The 25,366-nt window shown below is 46.3% G+C and overlaps 2 protein-coding genes across 2 annotated transcripts in view; one reads left to right on the top strand and one right to left on the bottom strand.

The window, feature by feature from the left end:
• Nucleotides 1-9,507, top strand: part of PYGL (glycogen phosphorylase L) — a 41,338-nt gene extending 31,831 nt beyond the window's left edge. The window contains exons 12-21 of the mRNA XM_024224417.3: nt 1,255-1,418; nt 2,293-2,407; nt 3,684-3,785; nt 3,872-4,019; nt 4,147-4,205; nt 4,629-4,770; nt 5,773-5,980; nt 6,568-6,702; nt 8,169-8,235; nt 9,117-9,507. Of these exons, the coding sequence (XP_024080185.1) occupies nt 1,255-1,418; nt 2,293-2,407; nt 3,684-3,785; nt 3,872-4,019; nt 4,147-4,205; nt 4,629-4,770; nt 5,773-5,980; nt 6,568-6,702; nt 8,169-8,235; nt 9,117-9,314 (1,338 nt within the window). The 3' untranslated portion in view covers nt 9,315-9,507. The remainder of the gene's footprint in view (nt 1-1,254; nt 1,419-2,292; nt 2,408-3,683; nt 3,786-3,871; nt 4,020-4,146; nt 4,206-4,628; nt 4,771-5,772; nt 5,981-6,567; nt 6,703-8,168; nt 8,236-9,116) is intronic.
• A 1,007-nt stretch (nt 9,508-10,514) lies between these two features.
• The window catches only part of ABHD12B (abhydrolase domain containing 12B), a 32,846-nt gene continuing 17,994 nt past the window's right edge, over nt 10,515-25,366 (bottom strand). Inside the window, exons 4-12 of the mRNA XM_024224425.3 lie at nt 23,817-23,847; nt 23,397-23,442; nt 23,170-23,299; nt 21,335-21,375; nt 20,687-20,766; nt 17,900-17,982; nt 15,553-15,631; nt 12,789-12,913; nt 10,515-10,695 (exon numbers count right to left, since the gene is read on the bottom strand). Coding sequence (XP_024080193.1) covers nt 10,671-10,695; nt 12,789-12,913; nt 15,553-15,631; nt 17,900-17,982; nt 20,687-20,766; nt 21,335-21,375; nt 23,170-23,299; nt 23,397-23,442; nt 23,817-23,847 — 640 coding nt within the window. The 3' untranslated portion in view covers nt 10,515-10,670. The remainder of the gene's footprint in view (nt 10,696-12,788; nt 12,914-15,552; nt 15,632-17,899; nt 17,983-20,686; nt 20,767-21,334; nt 21,376-23,169; nt 23,300-23,396; nt 23,443-23,816; nt 23,848-25,366) is intronic.

Consider the following 25,366-nt stretch of genomic DNA (forward strand, 5'->3'; position numbering starts at 1 on the left):
TAGTGCTGTCTCGCCCTCTGTTACTTTCTCGGTCTCCACCGTCCTTAGAGTCGGACCCACGTCACTCCCAGACTGCGGTGTCCGCTTCTGGACACTGCCCTCCGGCTGTGCCCGCTCCACTGGCGCGCCCCCCTCCAACTCTCCTCTACTGCCTGCTTCCCTGGGCCACTTCCCCATTGCCCCAGCACTTTCTCTGCTGCTTTGTGTCAGGGCCCCAGTCTGGCAGTTGTCCGCCTGGAGCTCCCCCAGCCTCTGCTGACCCTGCCCAGCCCTGCTCTGTCTTAGGTGCTTCTCTAAGAGCCAGTTCTCGCGTTGCCCTCCAGGGAGAGAAGAGCCGGCTCCAGGCACCAGTGGAGGAAGCACCCGCCTGGGGCGGCACATGCTAAGGGGCAGCATTCCGTCCAGTCTTGGGGCGGCACAGTCCGAGCGGCTTTTTTTTGTTTTTTTTGCTTGGGGCGGCAAAAATGGTAGAGCCGGCCCTGGGGAGAGACTGTGCTCCTCGCTGCCCTGCAGCCTTCTTATAGGGCCCAGCCTGGCCCTGATTGGCTCTCAGTAAGCCCTTCCATGATTGGCTGGGGCTCTGTGCAGCCTCTCTGGCTTGCTTTAACCCCTTCCATGCCGGAGTGGGGCAGCTCCCCCACTACAGGCAGCAACAGAACTCCAAAGCAGAATTCACTTGTGCCGCCATCCTGACTGCCTGGAACGCGGTGGTGGTGTTATAACTCATGTAGAGGATGGTAAAGTGCAGCCATTCCTAAACAAGGCCCGTTAAACGCTTCATCTGGCCCATACAGGTGGCTGTTCTTATTTGTAGTCCGGGATGGCTGATTATTTTGGGATTGATTGAGTTGTAGAGTGACTAAGCGTATTGATGTTCTAACGTATCCGTGATCTAGTTGCTGTGGATTTTTTCCTTAAAAATGTGCTGTAATGATTTTTGAATTTGTCATCTGGATGGCACTTGAACAGAAGGCAGCTGAACCCCATATCTGTTTCCCAAAATTTAGATCTATCCCCATATCAAAACTGAAGCTGTTCTTTATCAACCCGAATTTTACAAAGGTTTCAGATGGTCCCAGAGACCTTCATAGGATTGGGTTTTACCATACAGCAGTCCTTGCATTGACCAGAACCTAGATGCTATTGGGCAGAGGGTGTGCTTTCCCTCTGCTGGCTCAGAGAGCAGCTGATCTTAATGCCTGGTTATAGATATTGAATTTATGACTGGCCTTTATCCCATCTCCAACCTCACAGAAAGTCACAGCCCTGTTTCCTAATGATCTTGACCGTCTGAGAAGAATGTCCCTGGTTGAGGAAGGAGGAGTCAAGAGAATCAACATGGCCCATCTCTGCATCATTGGCTCGCATGCGGTTAATGGCGTAGCAAAGATCCACTCGGATATCGTGAAGACTCAGGTGTAAGTTAGAAAAACAATAAATGTGGCTGATGGATGAAGTGCAAAGTACAGCAGTGCCTGACCCTGTTTAGTAAGATGTCTGAAATCGTTACTCAGGTTCACTAAACTAAGATTGGAGTACAACTAAGTTAAATTCTTATAAAATGGAAAATCGTGTTTTTGTCTGAGGGCACGTCTTCACTACCCGCCGGATGGGTGGGTAGCAATCGGTCTATTGGGGATCGACTTATCGCGTCTAGTGAAGACGCGATAAAATCGATCCCTGATCGCTCTGCCGTCGACTCCGGAAATCCACCGCGGCAAGCGGCGGCAGCGGAGTCGACGGCGGCGCGGCAGCAGTCGACTTGCTGCCGTCCTCACAGCCAGGTAAGTCGACCTAAAATACGCAACTTCAGCTACGCTATTCACGTAGCTGAAGTTGCGTATCTTAGGTCGACCCCCCGCTGTAGTGTAGACCTAGCCTAAGTCAGGATCAAATCAGCACAGTGCAGAGCAAGCGTGCAAAGCATTTGTGAATGATGCTGAGAACAAGCCACGATTAGCAATTGTTACATTAACAGTCATTCATAAATAAATGTAATAGAAATGGCTGTAAAATTAGCCTTTTTCCCCTTAATTCCCCACCACTGCAACTCCCACTTCTAATGGTGCAGAAAGTGAGATTCTGGCGGTAAGTGACTAGCTGAGGGCCATGCAGTGAGTCACCCATTGTCAGAGCTGGGGATAGAATTTGCATCTTACGCCACCTAATCTTGTGCTCTAAACACTAGACAGCGCTGCCTGTGTGCATTGATACCCACTCCGATAATGGCTTTGCACTGAGCATGGAAGAATAGCCTCTCAGAATAAGACAGTTACCTTGTCATTGTCCTAGATTCAAGGACTTTGCTGACCTGGAACCAGAGAAGTTTCAGAATAAGACCAATGGAATCACCCCCAGGCGCTGGCTCTTGCTTTGCAACCCAGGACTAGCAGAGCTCATAGCAGAGGTAACTACAGCACCTCTGTATGTACATGTCCTGGGAGCATGTGGGAAACAGGGCTGGGGCACAATGCAATGTGTTAAAATGGTAACTAGCTCTTTCTGCAAGTGAGACACCGCTTTGGGAATGCTCTCTGCATCCTCACTGAACGCGGCAGCTGGATGCCTCTGCATCAGTGATGACTGTGTCTTGGGGGAAACCAACCCCCATCCCCTATGGGGCAGCACTAGATCCAAGAGCTGGAAATAAAAGAAAAAGCAGCAGGTCCACTCCAGTTCCACATGCTGGTCACCCTGTCCCCCCTCCTCTCGTCCGGCCTGAAATCTCTCTCAGCGTGCCTGGCTCCTGGCTGGGAAAACTGCCCAGACTGCCTCACGCCATCAAATGCCTGCTTAAAATACTGGTCCTCCATCTCATGAGACGCTATCAAGAGGGTTCCTGTGTTTCTCTTTGAGAGTATTCCTGCCCCCCCCCCCCGTACAATAGTCTCCATGAGCCAGAGTGAGTGTTTGCAGGGTGCACCTACCTTGTTCTCTAATGCTGCAGCCAGAGCGAGCAGTGAAAGTGATTTTTTTTTTTTTTTTTTTTTTAATTCTTTTTGATTTTTTTTTTTTTTTTTTTTTTAATTTAGGAGCTTTGGAGAATTGAAAACTACATTAGGTTTCTTACTCCTTTTCTCTTTGTAGGTGGTAGAAGGACATGCACAGGACTTGTGCCCCAGTACACTTTCCCCAAAGGGAATAAAACAATAGCTGTGCCTTTCAAAATACTGCTACAGATCGACAAGCCCAGCATTCAAAAATGTCTGAGGCTCTGCCTTTTAACTCCCATTTTTGGAGGGACCTCTTAGGAGCAGGGACCTATTGGAATAAGCCCTAGTTAGGAGAGTCCAAAATCCCAAACCACTCAAGCCCAGATCCTAGGCTCTTGACCACATTGCTAGTGAAGCCAAGTTGGCAAATGTGTTTTGAAACTGTCTGCGGGAGAGGGATTTGAGGAAAGGGGGTGGGGGTTGACCTTGGACCTCTAACTCCTTCAATTTATAATTGGCCAACCTTTTTCAAACCTTGTTTGTCATTTTAGTTTTCAGCCTGTTGAGTTAAAATTTCTTGAACAAAAGTGCTGCCTTTAGAAAATATTGATTCCTCTGGAAGTTAGAATACCATGTGTTCTGTATATGTCTGCATGGACTGAGCTAAATTTGCAGTACCTGTGTAAAAAGGCTATTCAGTAACTGTAGAGATGAATGTATTGAATTTTATTATTATTATTATTATTACAGAAAATAGGAGAGGACTATGTGAAAGATCTAAGTCAGCTGATAAAGCTGCATAAGTTTGTTAATGACGATATCTTCATTCGGGAGATTTCCAAAGTGAAACAGGTAAGGGATTAGGGAATCTCTGGACGAGTCATGGGATGGTGTGAACTCAGTGGTGTGCAATAATGCCTCTTTGAACTGCTCCGCAGGAGAATAAAGTCAAGTTTGCCCAGTTCTTGGAGAAGGAATACAAAGTGAAGATTAACCCGTCCTCCATGTTTGATGTGCACGTGAAGAGAATCCATGAATACAAGCGTCAGCTCATGAACTGCCTGCACATTATCACCATGTACAACCGTAAGTCACTCACCCGGTGTCTGAGTGGAAGGAGACAATCTGACCTGGGCATGCACTGATAGGTACTGACGACGGCAACACCTGTACTGAAAATGTTTGGTAATTTCGTCTTTCCTTTTTCTTTTAGGCATAAAGAGAGATCCTATGAAGCCATTTGTGCCTAGGACAGTTATTATTGGAGGCAAAGTAAGTTAATCCCACTGGCCTTTGTTTAAGGGTGGTGGTGGTTTGACACTTTATGGGGGAGTGCTTTCAAAAGCACTTAAGGGATTTAGGAGCATAAAAGTCCCACTGACTTTCAATGGGATTTTCACTCTTGGAAAAATCTGCCTCTTGTGGTAGCATCTGAAAGGATTCAGCCAAGTCAGAGCCCCACTGAACTTGGCAAAGCACAAACAGAATAATGGACAGTCCCTGCCCAAGAACGTTTACAGTCGAAATGACAAGATAACAAGTGGACACAAGAAACAAGCAGGCTGGGGTGTAGAGGGGAAAAAGACAGGGGGTAACACAAATAATAGGGTGTTCCACCAAACTAGCGCTGTGAGCAAAATGGCAGTCAAAGAATGTGTGTACAGTTAACAGCCTTAGCTTGTGGCTCTTTTCTAGGCTGCTCCAGGATACTACATGGCTAAAATGATCATCAGACTCATTACAGCTGTGGGTCATGTGGTGAACAATGACCCTGTGGTTGGAAACAAGTTGAAAGTCATCTTTCTGGAGAACTACCGAGTGTCCCTGGCTGAAAAAGGTAACGTGCTGTACAGAGCCGTGGTAGAGGATGACATAACTGCCATTACAATAAAGCTGCCTATCTAATTGGGTGCAGTTAAGATTTTTCTTCCCTACTTAGAGCTTGTACACACTGATGCTTATATGTAGACCCAGGAGCCAAAGCACGGCTGGGAGGGTTAACAGCAGTTTCCCTTTCAGAGTGAGCGAGTGTGGGGGTCTGTTCTTCCACTTTATTACCTGGATTGTCAAGCTATTACTTTAATGCTTTTTCTTTGTGTGTGTTTTTTTAAAACAAAACAAGGTCCTCCCATGGAGCTTACAACTCTAGTTTGTCTCTCAGAGCTGTGTCAACATTGCAGGAGCTCTTGAGAGAAAGAGAGAGAGAGTTGAATCTTCTAGAGTTGGGTTATCTTGAAAATTCCATCTCTGTGCACATTGTGGTGGTAAAATAAACCAGCAATTCAAACAGCAAGAATAAGTCTCCCACACACGAACACAGCTGAAAAACTGCAGAGGAGAGTGGTCTCTGATCTAGAGTTCTCCAAGCAGTGTGCAATCTTACCTGGTATAAGTTTTTTATGATGATTTAGGGATGAAGCTACAGCCAGAATTCTAAGGAACTCTAAGGCCCTGCAAGTGGATCTATGCAGACCTCTGTATGGATTCAGCGTTCCAACTACCCAGAACCAGTTGTAGGATCAGGAGCCTAAGTTTGAAAACATGTATTCTGAAGGATGGATTTACAAAGTGTCCGTATTGATTAGGAAGCTGCAACAGGCTGGTATGTCCTGCCAATGTCTTTTTAAAGCTAGGTCCCAGTCTGCAGCAAACGTTTTGATCAGTGTAAATCCCTGGAACTAGGCACCAACACAACACCAGTCAGAGGATGCTAATGGATGCTGCTCTTAAACTGGGCAGTGATGCCAAGGATAGATTCATGTTTAGACTTTAAATTGACTCAAATGGAATTAGGAATGAAGCCAGTAATTGTGAACCTCTTAATGCATTTTATTGGCAGTGATTCCAGCAACCGACTTGTCTGAACAGATTTCCACAGCAGGCACTGAAGCGTCTGGTACAGGAAACATGAAATTCATGCTGAATGGAGCTCTGACCATTGGGACGATGGATGGAGCAAACGTTGAAATGGCAGAGGAGGCTGGAGAAGAGAACTTGTTCATCTTTGGGATGAGGATCCAGGATGTTGAAGAGCTGGACAAGAAAGGGTGAGGTTCTTGTACAGCATTACATGAAGGAGAGCTTTGAGGGAAGGGAAAAAACAATAGACAGTCCCCTGGACTGGGCCTTTATACAAATGAAGCTTTGAATTACACTGCTGGCCAACAGCTCCAAAACTTGTCTCTTTCATCAGCAGCAGGTGATCCAATAAAAGGTATTACCTCACCCACCTTGTCTCTCTCCTCGTCTGATCCAACACGACTACAATAACTCTGAACTTCAGCCTTTGTGCATTCAGACTGCCGCTTGGCTCAGTAGCCCAGCCTTGGAGAGTAGCTTTCCAAGGGTAGCTCCAAAGAAAGGGCATTGCTGTAATCCAGTCTTAGAGGCAGCATAGGCATGGGTTTACCTTGGCAAGGAACAAAGCCATTAGGAAGTGGTGCAACTTCTGAATACCATGTAGGTGGAAAGCGCTTCCGTTAAAAGGACTGTTTTATCAAAAGGACTACAGCAGTAGAGGGCACCAGAGCACCAGACTAGTGTATTAACCATGGCAGTAGGTAGGATGCATCAGTGTTAGAACTTATAGACATTTAAAATGGCTTGTTAAACATCTTCCCTCTCTGCACCTCAGGTACAATGCTCAGGAATACTATGAGAAACTTCCTGAATTGAAGCAGGCCATTGATCAGATCAAGAGTGGCTTCTTCTCTCCAAAGCAACCTGACCTTTTTAATGATGTGACCAACATGTTGTTCCACCATGACAGGTAGGAACCACCTCTGAAATACTAACTATGGGGCAGGAGATGGCTTAGTGGTATCAGCATTCAGTTCAAAATACCGGTCTTCCCTGGTACCAAGTAGAGACCCCAGCATGGTCCATTTAGGCCTTTATCCTTCCAAGGATGTGTACATAAGAATGGCCCTACTGGGTCAGACCAAAGGTCCATCTAGCCCAGTATCCTGTCTACTGACAGTGGCCAATGCCAGGTGCCCCAGAGAGAATGAACCGAACAGGTAATCAAGTGATCCATCCCGTCGCTCATTCCCAGCTTCTGGCAAACAGAGGCTAGGGACACCATTCCTGCCCATCCCAGCTAATAGCCATTGATGGACCTATCCTCCATGAATTTATCTAGTTCTTTTTTCAACCCTGTTAGAGCCTTGGTCTTCACAACATCCTCTGGCAAGGAGTTCCACAGGTTGACTGTTGTTGTTGTGTGAAGAAATACTTCCTTTTATTTGTTTTAAACCTGCTGCCTATTAATTTCATTTGGTGACCCCCTTGTTCTTGTGTTATGAGAAGTAGTGTGTGTGATTTTTTCAGATGTGGCTTGAGGAGCTGAGGTCCCGTCTCCCCCATGCAGTCCGTGGCATTTATCTGTTTGCTGCAGTATCTTTAGCCAAAACTCTTTAGACCCCAGATTTGCAATGTACTGGCTGCCACTTATCTGCCTTGCTGTCACGCTCTCCCCCGAGGTGACTGTATTTCAGAGTGCTGTATTGATGGAAAAGCTATGTAGGATTCTTTGGGGGTGAAAGGCTCTCTACAATTCTAACGTTATAGAACTTGTTGGAATTGATTTTTAGCATTTTTTTATATTCCTATTGGGAATATAAAACTGATACATTTGGGCACATGCCTTTGTCACAAGTGTATACAGATGATGTTCCTCTGCTGTGAGGTTTCTTAATAGCCCTGTTGAATGGTACAGCCTGTAGTTCTCCTAGAATGTGAACAGTAACTAGGGTGTCACTTGCTGCTCTTTCCCTATTTCAGGCCAGGAGGAGGGTGTTTGTCTCTGGCAGTGCTTGGACTAAAAGCTGTCTGTGGCAGAGGATGCTTTACCTATTATGCGGGCAGCTACTTTGAAATTATAGGCGCTATGGGAATATATAATAAATGTTAGTTCCCATGACATCTTGTCTTCCTTGAATGTCTTTGGCGTACCATTGTCTTGGATAGTCTGCACTATCCCTCTTTCCACTGACAACTGGATACAGGCTAGGATGGGGGTTAGTTCTAGGTGAACAAGTCGAAGACTTTCAAACAGGTCAGGAATACATGTTTCGTGAAGTATTTCCCTGTTTGTGTCTCAATTCTCAGCTCTAAACAGGGCAGACCAATGAGCATTATAGTTTTCTATTTCATATTAGTCCGCTGTCACCTAGGTATTTAAAATGTCTGTAGGAGTAGGGTGAGTGACTTGCACTTTTTTCTTTGCTCCAATAGGTTTAAAGTATTTGCAGATTATGAGGCATATGTCAAATGCCAAGACAAAGTCAGCCAGCTGTATATGGTAAGAATGGGGCAGGGAATGATCCGGGGGGGGGGGGGCTGGAATGTGATTGGATCCTTACTGCAAAGTGGCCTTTGGGGACTTATTCCCTACTGCAAGTTAGAGCATCTTGACAGCTGCTCTTAACTTGTGTCAGGGCCTACTGGGTTAGTCTGGTAAATCCCCTGCTGTAACCCACTGTATCTACTGGTTTGGGGGAGGTAGATCTAGCCCAGTGCATCTACCTGTAGTGACTTACCAGTTACTTGAATATAATGGCAGATTGAGTCACAGTTCTGAGAGACCAGAGAGATTCTTTAGAGCTTAACTGATGATAGTGACCCGACTTCTGCCTGTCACCCCCTTTTTCCTGCTCCGTTAGTTGGGTGGCTGGGAGAGCAAGAAACTTACCATCTGCTGGAGGCTATAGCCTGCTTTTGGGTGGGGGCTGCTCTGCAAACTGCTCACTTGGATCTCCATTAGCAAAAAATGTATTTGAGCCAATTCAGAAATGGCTCTTCAAAAAGCTGGCCTTGTTCAGTATGCACTAACGCAGAGCCGCTGATCCTGAGCTGTGTGCAAAGCTTTCATGTGTCCAAATACTTAACTCTGAAAGTGACCTTCAGGCATGTCTTCACTGGAACAGGATCATGTGCTGTGCTAACCATACCTCTCCAAGCTGCTGGTCTACAAGTTTCTCTAAAATTGCCCTTACTCAAACTTTAGACACTTTCCCTCTTGGGTACTATAGTAATGCTGCTGTTTCCTTCAGGGCTGGTCTCCAACCATAGTCCTAGAGAGGAGTTTGCCAGTCCTTTCAGGCACTCGGTAGAACAGACACTGTGCTAGGCCTTGCAGGAATTGTATCTGCATTCAAGTGCTGTGATCTGGTCTATCCACAGAATGCTAAAGAGTGGACCAAACTGGTTATTAGAAACATAGCTGCCTCTGGGAAGTTCTCCAGTGACAGGACCATTAAGGAATATGCCCGGGACATCTGGAATGTGGAGCCTTCTGACATAAAGATGCCTCCACCTAATGAACCAAGGGATGTGGCTGATAAGAATCCCAATTGCACAACTCAAAAGCTGAAGATGTAGTTCTGAGAAGACTCTGCTGTGCAAGCTGTCTCTAGTAAGGATGTGGTGTAAGCATTGTTACATACATACATTCCCCTAACTGTTTAGTGAATATCTTTTTGTCTTTCCTAACACCTTGAATGTTAGGAAACCTGAATGTTAGAATACAACTGCTTGCTTTCGGTGCTGGAATAAAAGTGCCAATTGAAATATCCAGTGCACTCACTGTGGTTTACTTAAGCCTAAAGTCAGAACCTGGGATTGCTTGTGTAGACTCCATCCAGGCTATTTTACTGTATCTGTCCTCAAGTTAAATGTTACATAAACTGTCACAAGGAAAGTTGGGGGGAGGAGGGAGGAAAACAGACCTAACAAGTCTGTAAATACTAAGGGCTGGTCAGCCAGCAGTCAAGTGTTCTATATGTAGTGGCCATGAACAAGTAGTAATAGGCTTCCTCAGGAGCAAGGGTGACTTAGTTTCAGTATTAGGAAAAACTGACCTAAACCTCCCTTGCTGCAAAGTAAGCCCATTATGAAGTGTTCTAACTGCACTGGGCACAGAACACTGTCCTTTTGAACCAGCCTTTAACAGTTGAAGACAGTCAAGTCCTCACTCAGCCATCTTTTCTCAAGACTGAGCATGCACAATTCTAACCTTTGATCACTTTTTGGTCTCCCGCGGGTTCTAATTTCTTAAAGAACTGGACTTAATACTCCCGCTGAGGCCTCATGAGTGCAGAGAGCTGAATAATTACCTCCCCACCTTAATACAACATTCAAGATCCTTTCCAGCCCTCCTCTTCGGATTCTAAAAGATTTCATGGTTCATGATGTAGTTAGCTGTTGGCATGGCCACCATAACGTAGTAACATATCTTCCTATGAACACTGGTCAAATCACTACCCAATAGTCATACTCCAGGTATTAAGCACTTTGTTCCTACTAAGGTGTTAAAGTCCAATTCAGTGCTAATAGGGCTTCAAGTACTGACTCCTAATTGTGTAGTTAAGTTACTAGTTTCACAGATGTGATGTTTGTAAATAGCCCTGGAGAGGTTTATTTATCACTTCAAAAACAGCTCAAAATTAAGAGCTGCACTAAATGTAAGAGCACTTTAGAAAGAAAACAAAAAGCTTAAAGCAAACTATTTACCCTACCTGGGTACAGCTTGGGGGGGGGGGGGGCGCGCGGGGGGGGGAGGAGGTGTAAAGCTATGTTGCCAGTAGCTGGGTCTGTCTACACAACTGTATTCTAGTCCATTTGCTGATTAAAATCAAATTAAACTTTCTATTGTAGTTTTGTTGAAAGTCTCTGCCACAAGGTGGCTTCAGCTGTAAGTGTGCCCATGGTGATTAATGTACACTGCAGCAGCTGGTATCACTTGATGTTCTTCAGGAAGTCTCTGCAACAAAACAAGTGTAACATTAAACTATCCCAGTCTAATGGCCAAGTGTTTAATATGCATCTTCCCCCTGAAAGAAGGTAAGTTCTAGAATAGACTAGATAAACTTGAGCCAGGTTGTGCAGTTTACACTTCATTGACTCTGTGGTATATGAATATGGGACTTGTTCTGCAGGGCCCATAAGGACAGTGATCATTACAGATACTGGGCTGAGTACTCCAGTAATTAATTATTGAATTGACCCTCAAAGGAACCAGCAGCTTACACTTGCTAGTTTACTGTGGTACAGGCCACCCTGGAGTCAGTGCTTCTGTAATACTAACCTGTGAAGTGCTGAGGGCTCCTGATGCAGTGTTGCAAGAGCTAGGTATTAGAGACTATACCAGGGGTTTCCAAACTGGTACACAGCCCCCAGAGATCTCAGATGCAGGGTACAGGGGAGAAATCATATAATGGTGGATTTTATTTATTGCATTTTCAGAATAGGTCTTCCAACAGAAGCTTTAAAACTGAATGTTAAATGCCAGTACTTAATTTACTTCATGTCCCTATGTGAACACCTACAGATGCTGCTGCACAGAGCCCTCCCCTCAATCATGGTACAGCGCAGGTGCCCAGCAACTGTCCAATCTGAGCTCCGAACTTAAACAGGGAGGTTTTTTTGTGCATGTGTTGCACTCTGTAGAACATACTCCTGGGGGAATTCTGCACATTTTGTCAACATAACACACTAATCATTTTTCAATTTTGGTAATTTTTCAAAATACCAGTCAGCAAGTATATCTAACAATGCCCCCAGGAGTAGTTAAAAAAACCACCTATGACAATCCTGTTCCTATTTCTCTGCCCCCTTCCACATCAGAACCCAGACAACTGCTCTAATGAGGGGCTGCTCTTCCAGAGAATCCTGCAAGCGGTGGACAAAGCAGGCAGCTGCCAAACATAAGGGAGCATTGCACAACTTTAGATGAGCATGTTCCCTAATAGATCAGCAATGTGACAACATTAAGTGAGGAGTTACTGTATTTGCAAGATGGACTCTGCCAGGTCCAGCAACCCCTAGTGGTGGCCCACACCTCTGCAGCCTATTGAGATTGTGCCTGCACAACTTAATTGCTGTGCAAATTCTACATTGTGCAGTGAAGCAGAATTGCCCCCTGAGTAAAGTGAAATATGCACAGATGCTAACAGCAGCTCATGTTAACACACAGTGCTGAGAAGGATAAGTGTACACAGCCAGCTGGTAGATCTGGAAGGGGGTATATAATAAAAGTTTAGGAACCTCTTGAATACAGTTTAGCTGACCACTAGCACAGCTATGTATGTCACAGGTAAGAACATGATCTCTGTGCTTACCCAGGGAAGCCAGAGGACTCTTCCCAGCAGAGTGACCGGGATCTACACCAAGGGTGAGGAAAAGCAACAGGCCCATTGACTAGCATAAGCCCTTGCCCAAGGGTAAGTTTTTCTATAGATTTGACAAGGGAGAGGCAGCAGCATTATCCCCACTTGTAAAAAAGGAAAACAGACACAAAGGGTGAAAGGACCTTGCTAAGCAGCAGCAGCCGCCCACATCAGAGGCTGGAACAGAACACCAGTCTCCTGAACTGCCCCATGCTTCCCCCTTCTCAACAAGAATTGATGCTGCTAAGGCTGGGAAGAGTTCAAGTTACCATGGCCAGCAGTGCTGCTAGCAGTTGCTACAGGCTCTTGCTTCCCAATAGTCACTCACTCAGATGTCCTAGTTTCCATCCGTTGAATTAGGACTTGGAGCCTAACTTCCTGTTCAGCCATGGAGCTAATCACAGCCCTGTGAACTGGCCTATCCAGCTGTAGGGGTAATGTCAAAGCCCTTGCCCATTCACTGCTTTGCTCACCTGTTAAAGGTGCCAGTTGTGGTCTAAGGCTGCAAACCCCCTTCTACCTCCACAGCCAACCAGCAGCTGCTAACTAGCTGGCTACAGACCTGGGCAGCTTCGAGCCCGTGACCTGCAGCTGAGAGGGACACTTGCCCACACCCACCCCACAGAACAAGCTACTTTCTAAACAAGCTTATTTGATAGCGGAAGAGTCACCTGCTGGCATTACTTACTTCACAATGTCGGGCAGTTCTGGATCTGAACAGATGTTTTCATGGGCTAAACCCAGCTTCTCTGGAAAGGCAACAAACTTGACCTTGTCTTTGTTCTCATAGGAGTGGAGAGCAATCTCAAAGAGCTAGGGGGACGGGGGGAGAGAGAGAGAGAATCAGTCTTCTACGTGTCCTTTAGAGTGCAGTTAAGTGAATTCTAATGGCTTCTCTATGGAGGTAGTTTTACATGGCCCTCTTCACTACAGTATGGGCACTTAATGTAATCCATTAAGTCCTCTGGAACCTGGGGCAGAAGGATGGGATCAGGCAAGTCACTTGCCCAAGGTCAGGCTGTGGTTGTCTTGGGAATTGAGGCTGGGTCACCTGCATAAATCCAGCGCTTTATCCACTAGACCTGTTTCTCTTCCTCAACCACCACATAGCCCCCTGCTGATCCAGTTTCATAAGGGGTACACCCACTTCTCCCCCAAAGTAGCTAATATTAAGGGGAAAACAGCACTGAAGGCTTCAACAAGAATTCTTTAGCATGCAGAAGCCTTGTTAGTTTTACGTGGCCTACAAGCTTTGGATATTGTCATTGAGCTGGAATATCAGGGTGTTTCCTTTGACAGGAGCCCCATAATCCCTTCCCCTTGAACCAATTAATTCATACACTGCCATTTACTGCAGCTGTGGTTACTTAGTTCACAGAACACTGGGCATGCTGGCTTTTTGAACACTGCACTTACTTCAGGCTCAAGTTCATGATCTTGACTGCTTTAGACTAAGGCTGTCAAACAATTAAAAATGGCAATTAAGATTAAAAGTAGTTGCTATTAATTGCAGTTAATTGCACTGTTAAATAGAATACCAATTTTAAAGTCAGCATAAAAGTACATCCTCTGGAATGGTGGTTGCAGCACAAAGGGGCACAAATACTTTGCAACACCAGCTACTACAATGCCATGTGAATGCTGCTTCTCGCTTTCAGGTGACATTGTAAAGAAGCAGCGGGCAGCATCTCCCATAAATGTAAACAAACTTGTCTTTCTTAGCAAGTGGCTGAAGAAGTAGGACTGAGTGGACTTGTAGGCTTTAAAGTTTTGTGTTTTGGGTGCAGTTGTGTAAAAAACAAGCCATGTGTAAGTTGCACTTTCACAATAAAAGTTTCACTGTAGCACTTAGTATTTTTCAATTCACCTCATACATTTTTCACAGTGCAAATTTTGTAATTAAAAATATAAAGTGAGCCCTGTACACTTCATATTCTGTTGTAACTGAAATCCATGTATTTGAAAATGTAGAAAAACATCAAAATATAAATTTAAAGTTAACAGTACAGTTAAAACTGCAATTAATGTAGTTAATTTGTTTGGAGTTAATCACGTCTGTTAACTGCACTTGCTAGCCCTACTAGTCTTACTTTCCATTTTCCAAACCATAGTGCAACATCAGGTTCCTTTCTGCAAGGTACTTCAAGAAAAATGTACCGACCTCCACGAAGAATAGCACCTCCACATTCCATGGGGGTGAATATGAAGGTTAAAGACAAACAAAGCCGATCTAAAGGTTCCTCTATGGCCATGAAAGGTCTTTCAGAACTCTTAGAGACAAGAGAAAGGCCCAGACAGTTACTCACTTCTGAGGCAGCCTGGATGCCCTTCTTTCTATGGAGTCTGGTTAACAGTGCTCCAGCCCTGCATCATGACTTGAGCTTAGACCTGACACACACACACAGGCAGGATTTCTCTGAACTAGGCTGCCTGCCTAAGGGTCCAGATGGACGCACAGCTGTTCAGGCCACGGCAGTTGTTTCTAGGTTGGAGGCAGCTGGATAATGGGAATGTTCAGTAGTTGAGGGAAGCAGCAAGACTAGCCTCCAGGGTACTAGTCATGAGGGGAACGAAGGGATGTTGAAGGGGAAGAGGTGGCTATAGCGTAGCAGTGTGATAATGGGGGCTGTTAGCGGTATCATACACACAGTGCACTTACCCAAGTTCCCTGTAAGCTGCGTGGCCACGCAGCAGCCTATTTAGCACTGTGCAGGCACTCAGGGAACCCGCCCAAGGACCTGCTGCAGGAGGGTGCCCCTCCCTCAACCACAGGGGTTCAGGGAGGGGCACCCCTCCTGCAGCCCCAGAGCTGCTACAGCCAGGAGAGGTGCCTCTTCCTCCTCCCCCCCCGGCCCAGGTGCTGCTGCAGGGAGAGAGAGCGGGGGGGGGAGTCTTCTCTCCCCACTGTAGTCCCTGAGCACCCCCTCATCCCCAGCCCCACCCCAGAGCCCACACCCCCAGAAGGAGCCCTCACACCCCTGCACCCCAACCCTCTGCCCCAGCCCTGAGCCCCCTCCCACACGCCAAACCCCTTGGCCCCACCACGTGAGTTTTGTTATGTGCACCAATATGAAGGTGATGTGTCATAGTGGTGCACATAATTCATTCTGCACGTGGGTGGGAAAAAAATCGGCGGGAACACTGCTTACACCCGTGGGAGATACTGCTCTGTCATGCTGAAAGGGCTGCACTTCCCCAATAAAAACCCATCTGTGTTGCATGGAATTTTTATGCACGGCCTTAAACACAGCACATAGGAAGTCAGAGATTCTTCTCAGTGAGCAGCCTATGAAGGATTCTGTTCTACAGTTGAGAAGTATAGGTGATGCCACTGCTGGTAACAGGGCCTGTTTGTAAAACAGAACAGTCTCCGACTTCCTTTGGCTTCACCTTTCCCCAATAACCTAACAGCATAAAGATGTAAAGTTGGCTTGAACCGTGACAAAAGTTACCTTTCTACCCAGGTGGATGGGCAAGATAGGGTCATCTTCTGAATGCAAAATTAAAAGGGGACTGGACAGCACTTTAACACTAAGGAAAAAATAGAGTATGTTACAGAAATACACAGCTTCTGGTTATTTAACCTAGTGCTTACCAACAAGGGCCAGTGTTAGGATCGAAGTTTGCTAGTAATATTGGTTTGAGGGGTCTCTCCCAGCCCAAAGTGCTATGCCATTTAGCTGCAGTTTGTACTGTTAAGATTTAAGAGGAGAGAGCATTGAGTTTTTAAAGCAGACAGGAGCAGAACATTGTCTGCACAAAGAGTGTGTAGAAACATCTGAATTTCAGGACACTGCAGGTACCAGAAATACCTTCCCCCCTACACACACTTGACAAATGCTGAAGACTAGAAGTCCTAAATACTATCCTCTTCGTAATCAGTTGGAATAATGGACTTGACACTCAAATCCCTGGTGCTGCTGCTTGTAGCAAAAGTCAAAGTGACAGAGCTCTGCAGCAGTTTGGTGGAGGAGTGAGTTCCTTCCCCCCTCAAGATTGTGGAGGTCCAGGTAGCTGAGCTCGCTCTATGCTGTGTAGGGTGTTTCAGTCTTGGGATGGCCAGTTAACGCTTTGTAGTGTACTTATGACAGAGACTCCATGGTAGGAAGAAAGCCTTAATATATAGTCGCTAGTCCTAGTGCAAAATATTTCTCAGTAGATCAGCCCTCTGTCTCCACCAAACACTTGACTATGGAAGCAAGGCTGAAAATATGCCTGGGCAAAATTGGTTTATTCTGCTTGACTGGGACTGATGTCCTGCTTTTAGCTTCCCTCCCCACCCAAGTGTTTGGGTGAGTCTCTCTGAATACGCAAGGCTTTAGACACAGTCCCACATGACATTCTGATAAGCAAGCTGGAGAAATGTGGGCTCACTCAAAACTACCACTAAGTGGCTATATAATTGGTTAAGCCAGAAAGAGTTGGAAGAAAGGCTCAAGTGGGGCTCCACAGGGATCTGTTCTGGGTCTGGTGTTATTTCACATCTCCATTAATGACCTGGAAGTAGGACTAGAGAGCACACTGATCAGATTTGCAAGCGAGACAAAGCTGGGGTGGGGGGGTGCAAGCACTTTGGAGAATAGAGCTAAAATTCAAAGAGATCTTGATACACTGGAGAACTGGGCTATAGATGATTAAATGAAATTCAACAGAGACAAATGTAAGGGGCTATGCTTGGGGAAGAAAAACGAAATGAACAAATATAGAAGGGGGTAAATGACTTGGCAGCAGCACTGCTGAGAAGGATCTGGGAGTTGTGGTGGATCACAACCTCAACAGGAGTAAAAAACACAATGCTGTTGCAAAAAAAGAAAAAATGCAATTTTAGGTTACATTAACAGAGGCATAGCATGCAAGTCACAGGAGTGATAGTACCACTACTCTGTGCTGGTTAGGCCTCAGCTGGAGTATTGTGTCCAATTTTGGTCACTGCTGTATAGAAAGGATGTGAAGAAACTGGAAAGGATCCAAAGGCAAGGGACAAAGATGATCAAAGGGATGGAATGCAGCCCTGTGAGCAAAGGCTGAAGGAACAGGATAGGGTTAGTTTGGAAAGGAAGAAATTAAGGGGGGATATGATAGCTGGCTTCAAGTACTAGAAAGTCTGCCATAAAAAAAAAAAAAGATGGAGAAAAGTTGTTCTCTCTTGTCACTGAGGACAGGACAAGAGGCAATGGGTTCCAACTGCAGCACAGCAGATTTAGATTCAATCTCAGGAGAAGCTTCCTGTCAGAACAGTAGGACAATGGAACAGACACCTCGGGAAGTCATGGAAGCTCTTTCACGGGAGGTTTTCAAAAAGAGGCTGTTGTTGAGGGACGGGTGGTTTCGACCTGTGGTCCATGGACCCCTGGAAGTCCGCAGACTACGTCTAAGATTTCCAACTGGGTCCACACCTCCATTTGAAATTTTTTAGGGGTCCATAAATGAAAAAGGTTGAGACAGACAGACCGACCGACCCAGATGAGGGACGATGAGACTGAACTTGTCTAAACAGTGAAATCTACATCAGTCATTTTGTAGGTGGCAAAAGCGCATGTTTTAGGGGGCAGAAGTCTCTCAGAAAGCTAGATACTGAGACTAGCTAATTTCGATGGGAAAAGACAGTGTTGTATGAAAATCTAGCTTCCACGAGGCTGAGCCTCTCAGTGCAGCCAGTCTGAGTGATTCCTCCGCTGTACAGAAGATGGGTTGTATTGGAACCAGGAACAGGACTTTGTTCCTTGCAGCTAGCCAGTCCAGCACCATGACAAACATTCACGCTTCAAGCATAACAGTAGGTCCAGAAACATTACTCACTTCTCATCACTACGGAAAAACATGTCACCCAACGCCATTGAGTCGAGGATGAAGTACTCAAATCCTGGGAACTGACGGTAGATCTGTTAAAGAAAGAGGGAGAGTTCAGTGCAATACGCCACCTTTCATCTCACTTTTCATCCACGGCAAGAAAATCCCATTCCATCTGCTTCCACCAAGAGAACAAAGACGAATGAGGGAATCTCAACACAAACTGCACCAGCAAAGCCATAGTTGTGTGTAAACAAGTCTTGGGAGCAGGTCAATTGTGCCAAGGAAAAAAACAAAACAAAACCCTGGCTTTTGGCTGCAGCATCAGACTGGGATAATGAGCATACCAGAGCAGGGGGGGGGGGGGGGGGGAGAATATAGGGGAGCCAGTAGCTACATGAGCTGTAGCTTGGTGTCAGACAGCCTGTTTGGGTCAGGAAGCAACAAGTTTTTCCAAGTGGACAAGTGAATTGTATCAGAAGAAAGAGCCTTTTATGGTCTGTTTCAGCTTAACCCTTGGCTCTCACTGAGCATGGGGCTGAATACTGCACTCAAGGGCAGAGGGCTCCCATCCACACCACACTGCAAAACAGTTCCCATGCCTGCATTCGTATGGAGTGGTGTCAGATGTAGACCACTGATTCTAGTCCTTGGCTTTTCAAACCAGGCCCCTCTCAGCCTCCTTCCCACAGTGCTAGCATGGGAGTGGGAGTCCCTCTTTACATTTTCACACGATGCACACAGTCAACCTGTGGAACTCCTTGCCAGAGGATGTTGTGAAGGCCAAGACTATAACAGGGTTCAAAAAAGAACTAGATAAATGTATGGAGGATAGGTCCATCAATAGCTATTAGCCAGGATGGGCAGGGATGGTATCCCTAGCCTCTGTTTGCCAGAAGCTGGGGATGGGCGACAGGGGATGGATCACTTGATGATAACCTGTCTGTTCATTCCCTCTGGGGCACCTGGCACTGGCCACTGTCGGAAGACAGGACACTGGGCTAGATGGACCTTTGGTCTGACCCAGTGTGGCCATTCTTATGTTTTTACATTAGGGTCCCTGTTGTACCTCTTCACTGTCCCTAGTTTTTCAGGGCATTCAGTTTGTCCCCCTGCACACTCCCACCCAAGGAATGGGTCCATACTTCCCATACATACAGCTTTTTCATTAGTAAAACTGAACAAGAAGAACAAAAAGCTCACCCAAGTCTGAGCACTACCAAGGTCAAGTATTTACCCTGCCATTGCTATGTATCGCTGACCAGCGTTTGACAAGTGCTATTTCTTCAGCACTGCCGACAGCTCTGTCAACCAGGGCTTCCCCGTCCTCACCACAACTGAGTCAGTCACTGGTTTTAAAGCCCACTATCTGGGAACAGAACATCTCCATTCCAAGTGACACCTAAAACAAGAGCCCAGGCATGGTGTATCCTGGTGCTGTAGAGCTCTTGACCAAATGACAAACATTTACCCCTCCCAAATCGACACACTAATTCATTAATAGTAAATGAGATTCTAGCGGGACCCCATCGTGCCAGGTGCTGTACACACAGAACAATTAAGGCTAAGCAATCATCCAGGATTAGTCTAAATCCTATGCAGAGCTGAAGTTCTAGGGCAGCATGCAGGGGGTTGACACATTTCAGAGCACTGCCCAAAGTTAGGAACGTGTGATTGCCATGTTACTGACAGGCACAAATTAAGTGATTTGCCTGTAGTTACACAGCGCGGCAGTGGGACCAGAACCCAGGTCACCTTGTGCCCGTTCCACTGAGACACAACAATCCTTCACGCTAAGGAAAGGCAGAATTTCCATCTACAGAATGTGTTAAGCAGCCTGACCGTTCTAAGGTCTCCCCTCTTCACGTGCGTTATCGCCAGCTTTGATTCACCACCCCCCCTTACCTATTCTGCATGGAGAACGTTTACAAGACAACTATTCAGGACCAGAAAGACACAAATGAGTGTTCTCCTCCCTAAGCAACACCAAGGGCCCGGAAATGGGGTTACCGTGTCGTGTACCAAGAGTGAGGCTGACTCGCATTCTGGGGTGAGCTTGCAACCCAGGAAGGGGAGGAGTTCCTTAGAGACTGACCCACCTCTGCACTCTTCTAATCCCAGGCTACTCTGGTAACTGGAGGACACCCAATAACTTAGACAGCTCTGGGAGCCAGTCTCACTTACAGCAGCCTCCCCAGGTTGTCCTACAGGCCCCAGCACTGCCTAGAATCTCTGCAGCGCTCTGGGTTGCAGTCCTACCCTGACATGCTCCACCCACCACTACCCTCCCGCCCCCAGCATGCACCCTAGGCCAGGCAGCCTTATGGTCTTTCTTCCACAGTCACCGCATCATGTGAACGCCTCCCCAGCCCCTTGACACCACTCCAGGCATTTGACCCAGTGTGGAGCCAGAGCAGGGCGAGGATCTCAACCTTGATCTTTTGTCCCTTGTTGATTTGCAGGCCAAGAGATACTGTGTTTGGAGGCTGTGGAATATGGTATCATCTCCCATAGGGCAACAGCTTTAGTGTCCACATGAGTTCATGGTGTCCCGAGACAGATTTCATCCCAGAGATTTACTGAAGGACCTTCCCAGACAAGACTGCCATTGCGTTTCCCACTGCTGAATGCTGGTTGATAGCCAGGAGCTACACTAGGTGTCAGACATCTAAAGAACGCTCCCTTCCCAGTCCCACAAGGGAGATATAGCCAGGCTACTTAGAAAAATCTCACTGGCAACATGCACTTGCTTTCCACGTGCAGCCATGCTAGGATGCAGAGAGTCTGTGGCCTTACTCTGGTAATGGGGATATGAGCTGCTGCCTCCCGAATGTTGGTGTAGGATGATTCCAGAACGATCAAGTCCACCTGGATGCCTTGGAAACAGTAAGGAGCGTGAAATGATCAGTTAGGCTACGGACCATTCAACATCCTTCGCGCTGCCTCCACGCCTCCCACCACTATTCAGAGACTGCCTAATGCCTGATTCAAAGGTTGTTGGTGTATTTCCAGTGACTGCAATGAGCTCTGGATGAGGCTCAATCAGCTGGATACTTTGAAAATTAAAGAGGCTGGACAACCACTTCAAGTTACTGCAATTTCTAGGTCTGCCCTGCATGGCACTTGGACAGTGCCAAGGAAGCAGAGAGCAGCTGCCAACTCCCCTCCTATGGAGGGGGAGTTCCCAACAGGTGCAGAGCCAGCTCCCTAGGCCACCCACCCACCCTGCATCCCCCAGCATCCAGGAAATGCCTGAAGCACAGTGCACTCCAGCAATCCCTGGCTGACAGCCCTTTGGAGCTGAACCTAGCCGGTGTGGTGTAGACAAGCCCTTAGGTTGCTCTAAGTTTGGCTGTGGCCACAGCGAGCTGTGACCGACTCTTGCTCCTCTCAGCTCCACCCAGCTGATGGGCTAGCCCTTGGTTATAAACATTTGAGAATTACCTTTTTCTTCAAGCAGTTTTCTTGCAACATTTGTTGCTACTCTAAAAAAAGGAGAGGTGAGTCAGTGACGATGGGGGCAGTGCATTTTAAAAGGAGATGTATCGATTAAGGCCAGAACTGACCATTGGGTTCATCTCACTTGACCTCCCGTATAACACAGCCCAATGGACTCCCCTGAACCAATTCCTGCTTCAAGTCTAACAGCTGTGGTTGAAATGGGATTTCTTTCAGAAAGAGATCCAATCTCGACTTAAGTATTTCCAGGGATGGAGAATCCATCACATCCCTTGGTAAATTGTTCCAACGGTTAATTACCCTCATTGTTAAGAATTTGCTCCTTATTTCTACTCTAAGTTTCTCTAGCTTAATCTTCCAGCCATTGGATCTTGTTATATCTTTCTCTGATCGACTGGAGAGCCCTCTATCATCAGATTTCTGTTCCCCATGTCGATACTTTTAGACTAATCAAGACAGACCTTTAACCTTTTCTTCGTTAAGTTAAATATATTGAGCTCCTTGAGTCTATCACTATCAAGCAGGTTCTCTCAATCCTTTAATCATTCTTGTGGCTCTTCTCTGAACCCTCTCCAATTTTTCCGAACATCCTTCTTGAATTCTTGACACCAGAGCTGAACACTATATTCCAGCAGTGGTCACACGAGTGCCAGATAACCTCTGCTCCTATTCAAGATTCCCCTGTTTATACATTAGCATTTTTGGCCACTGCATTGTACTGGGAGTTCACGTTCAGCTTGCATATCCACCATGGCCCCCACAAGCCTTCCTGAGTCCCTGCTTTCCAGGATAGAGTCCCCCAGCCTAAACTATGGCCTACATTCTTTGTTCCTGGATGGTAGGACTTCACATTTGGTTGTACTGTAACATGTTTGCTTATGGCTGCCCAGCTTACAAGGTGACCGAGATCGCTCTGTATCAGTGACTATACTCTTTAGTATTTACCACTCCCCCCAATGTTTGGGTCACCAGCAAGCTTTATCAGTAATTTTGTTTTCTTCCAGGTCATGGATAAAAATAAATAGAGCCAAGAACCAATCTCTGCAGAACCCAACTTAAAAATAAATAAATAAAATACCCGCTCAAAGATAATTCCCCATTCGCAATTACATTGAGATGTACCAGCTAGCCAGTTTAATCCATTTCGTATGTGCCATGTTGATTGTGTATCTTTCTAGTTTCTTAAACAAGATGTCATATGGTACCAAATCAACTGCTTCACAGAAGTCTGTGTGTCACAGCATCATTACCTTTGTCAACGACAGTTGCAAGAAATAGTTTGCAGAAATCTATTGGCCCTAACCCCATGTTGATTGGCATTAATTATTTTACCTTCTTTTAATTCTTTATTAACAGAATCCCATATGAGCCATTCCATACATTTTGCCCAGGACTGATGTCAAGCTGACAGGCCTAGAGTCACCCAGATTATCCTGTTCACTCCTTAAAATGTTGGCACAACTTGAGCATTCTTCCAGTCCTCTGGGCCAGGACATTACCCCTCCTGTAGGCAGTCTATGGAGTTCAGTGCCTTACAAGTCACTGAAGAAGTGTGACTACAAAGACATTTTTCGACTATAAACAAGGCCTAATGGGAGAAATAGGGGATTGGACAGGATTTTCCTTTATTAAAAAGCAAGTTTTAGCAGTAGCCGAGATCAGAGGAGAGAGAAGAGATCTGCATTACATGTTTGCATTTAAAACCCACCCTGGTATTTTAGGTTATACAGCAACTCCCCATTTGTCCAGCAACACAAGGGATGCGTCACTACAATCCCTAGACTCTACACCCTTTGGCCGGTCTCCAGTACCACACTTACCCACTGCCCAAGGAGTGTCCCCAGAAGAGCACTGTGCTATTTCCACTCCGGGCTTTTACCCAGTCATAGAGGCACATGACGTCCGTAGTCAATCCCGTCTCACTTGGATAGCCACTCGAGTCCCCATACCCTGGGATGCAGCAGATTAGGGGTTATAACATGAATAACAACATTTCAATAAATTGTGAGACAGCTTTCTTTGTTGTTTTTTGTTTTGTTAAGTTTACCTCTGTAGTCAAGAGCCAGTATATGGAAGCCTGCACCACTCATCACCTGTTTAAGAAATCAAGCAACGTTACACTTCAAATGACAGACTAGGGCAGCCAATGTATTTATTGTACAAAACTCAGAGCCACTGTAGGGTGCTAGAGGAACTGACAGTGGTGCATCCCCAATCCATGGAAAGAAAGGCCTGGTACCAGCTAGATTCTACTTGCCCGACTCCTAGTCATCACGCCGATGTGTGCAGTTGGCTTGCTTGTGTAAAAACAAACAAGCAGGATTTGGCGCTACCAATCTTTGTTGGTGAGGTACACTCCCCTGGGAAGCAAGATAACAAGCAGTGTTCTGGGATACCATCTGAGCAAGTTCACCCCACACACTGGGCTGTGGGAGTCTCAATACCCACTCGGATCGGTCTGACCTACCTTCATCAAGGAAACTCGGTGCCCTGAAGCCCTGTAGGAGAGTTAAAAAAAGCTTTAACAAGGATTCATTGATTCTAAGACCAAGTCCAGTTTACCAGAGCACCCGAATTATAGGCAAAAGGAAGAAATGAAGCTTCTTTAACGACAACAGGACGCTGAAGTGCTCTTCAGTGTTTTTAAAATGGATTCGTCTGTGCACCGTGGCCCTACACTAGAGGATAGTTTTAAATCGGAGCACGACGTAGGAACCAACAGTTTGCAGCTGGCCACTTTCACAGATCAGTTGGCCTCTATTTTCATTGAATCAGCCCCAGGAAATTTTATTCACCTGCAATTAGATCCAAAATGGGTGTCCTGGCCTCTAGAGCACGATATGAGCAACCTTAACTAACAGATGAGTTTAGAACAAACTTAACATTTCAAGTGCAAGTTATTTTATAGCAGAATTTTTTCATATTGATTAGCGGTCACGTTTGGGGGGGAGGGGGTTTGAGACAGCCACTACAAAATTTGGGAGTAAAGACAAAGCTTTACCAAGCAACGGGAAGCTAATAAACTGCCTAATATTTTAGCACCCAAGATGCTATAAAAATTGATCATCACTAAAGACTTAAAGTGAGAGCCAGCAAGATGGAAGCCCAGCACTCTAGTTCAGGGCATGTGCACCAACTTGGAGCACACGGACGTATGGCCAAAGTCCACAGTTGCTGAAATACCAGAAAGAAAGAAAGAAACAAAAGGAGGCTCTGGCTATTTAATGTTGTTTAAAACAGGTCTGCCTCAAGGGAGAGGCGATTTCGATCAATAACTTATTTTCAGACTCAACAGCCAAATAAAGGGTATGTCTACACTACGAGAGTAGTTCGATTTTAGTTAAATCGAATATGTGCAATCGATATTAGAAAGTCGAACGTGTGTGTCTACACTAAGGACAGTAATTCGACTTTGTCAGTCCACACTACCAGGGAAAGCGTCGACATTGGAAGCAGTGCACTGTGGGCAGCTATCCCACAGTTCCCGCAGTCCCCGCTGCCCATTGGAATTCTGGGTCGAGCCCCCAATGCCTTCTGGGTAAAAAAATGTGGCGAGGGTGCTTTTGGGTAACTGTCGTCATCCGTCAGTCACTACCGCCCTGCCTCCCTCCCTGAAAGCGCCGGCGGGAAATCAGTTCGCGCACTTTTTGATCAGTGACAGCGCGGACGCCACAGCACTGCGATCATGGATCCCGCTGCGACCATCGCTGCAGTTGTGGCCGTTCTCAACGCCTCGCACCTTATCATACACCTTTCCCACAGGCAGATGCAGAGAAATCAGGCGAGGAGGCTACGGCACCGCCGTGAGGGCCTGAAGTCGGAGAGTAGCACAGAGCTGTCAGAAACCACGAGCCCCAGCGCCCAGGACATCACGGTGGCAATGGGGCATGTGGATTTTGTTGAACGGCGATTCTGGGCCCGGGAAACAAGCACGGATTGGTGGGACCGCATAGTGCTTCAGGTCTGGGATGAATCCCAGTGGCTGCGAAACTTTCGCATGCGGAAGGGGACTTTCCT

Source organism: Terrapene carolina, unplaced genomic scaffold (assembly GCF_002925995.2).
Source record: "Terrapene carolina triunguis isolate 2854851 unplaced genomic scaffold, T_m_triunguis-2.0 Scaffold189, whole genome shotgun sequence".
NCBI lineage: Eukaryota > Metazoa > Chordata > Testudines > Emydidae > Terrapene > Terrapene triunguis.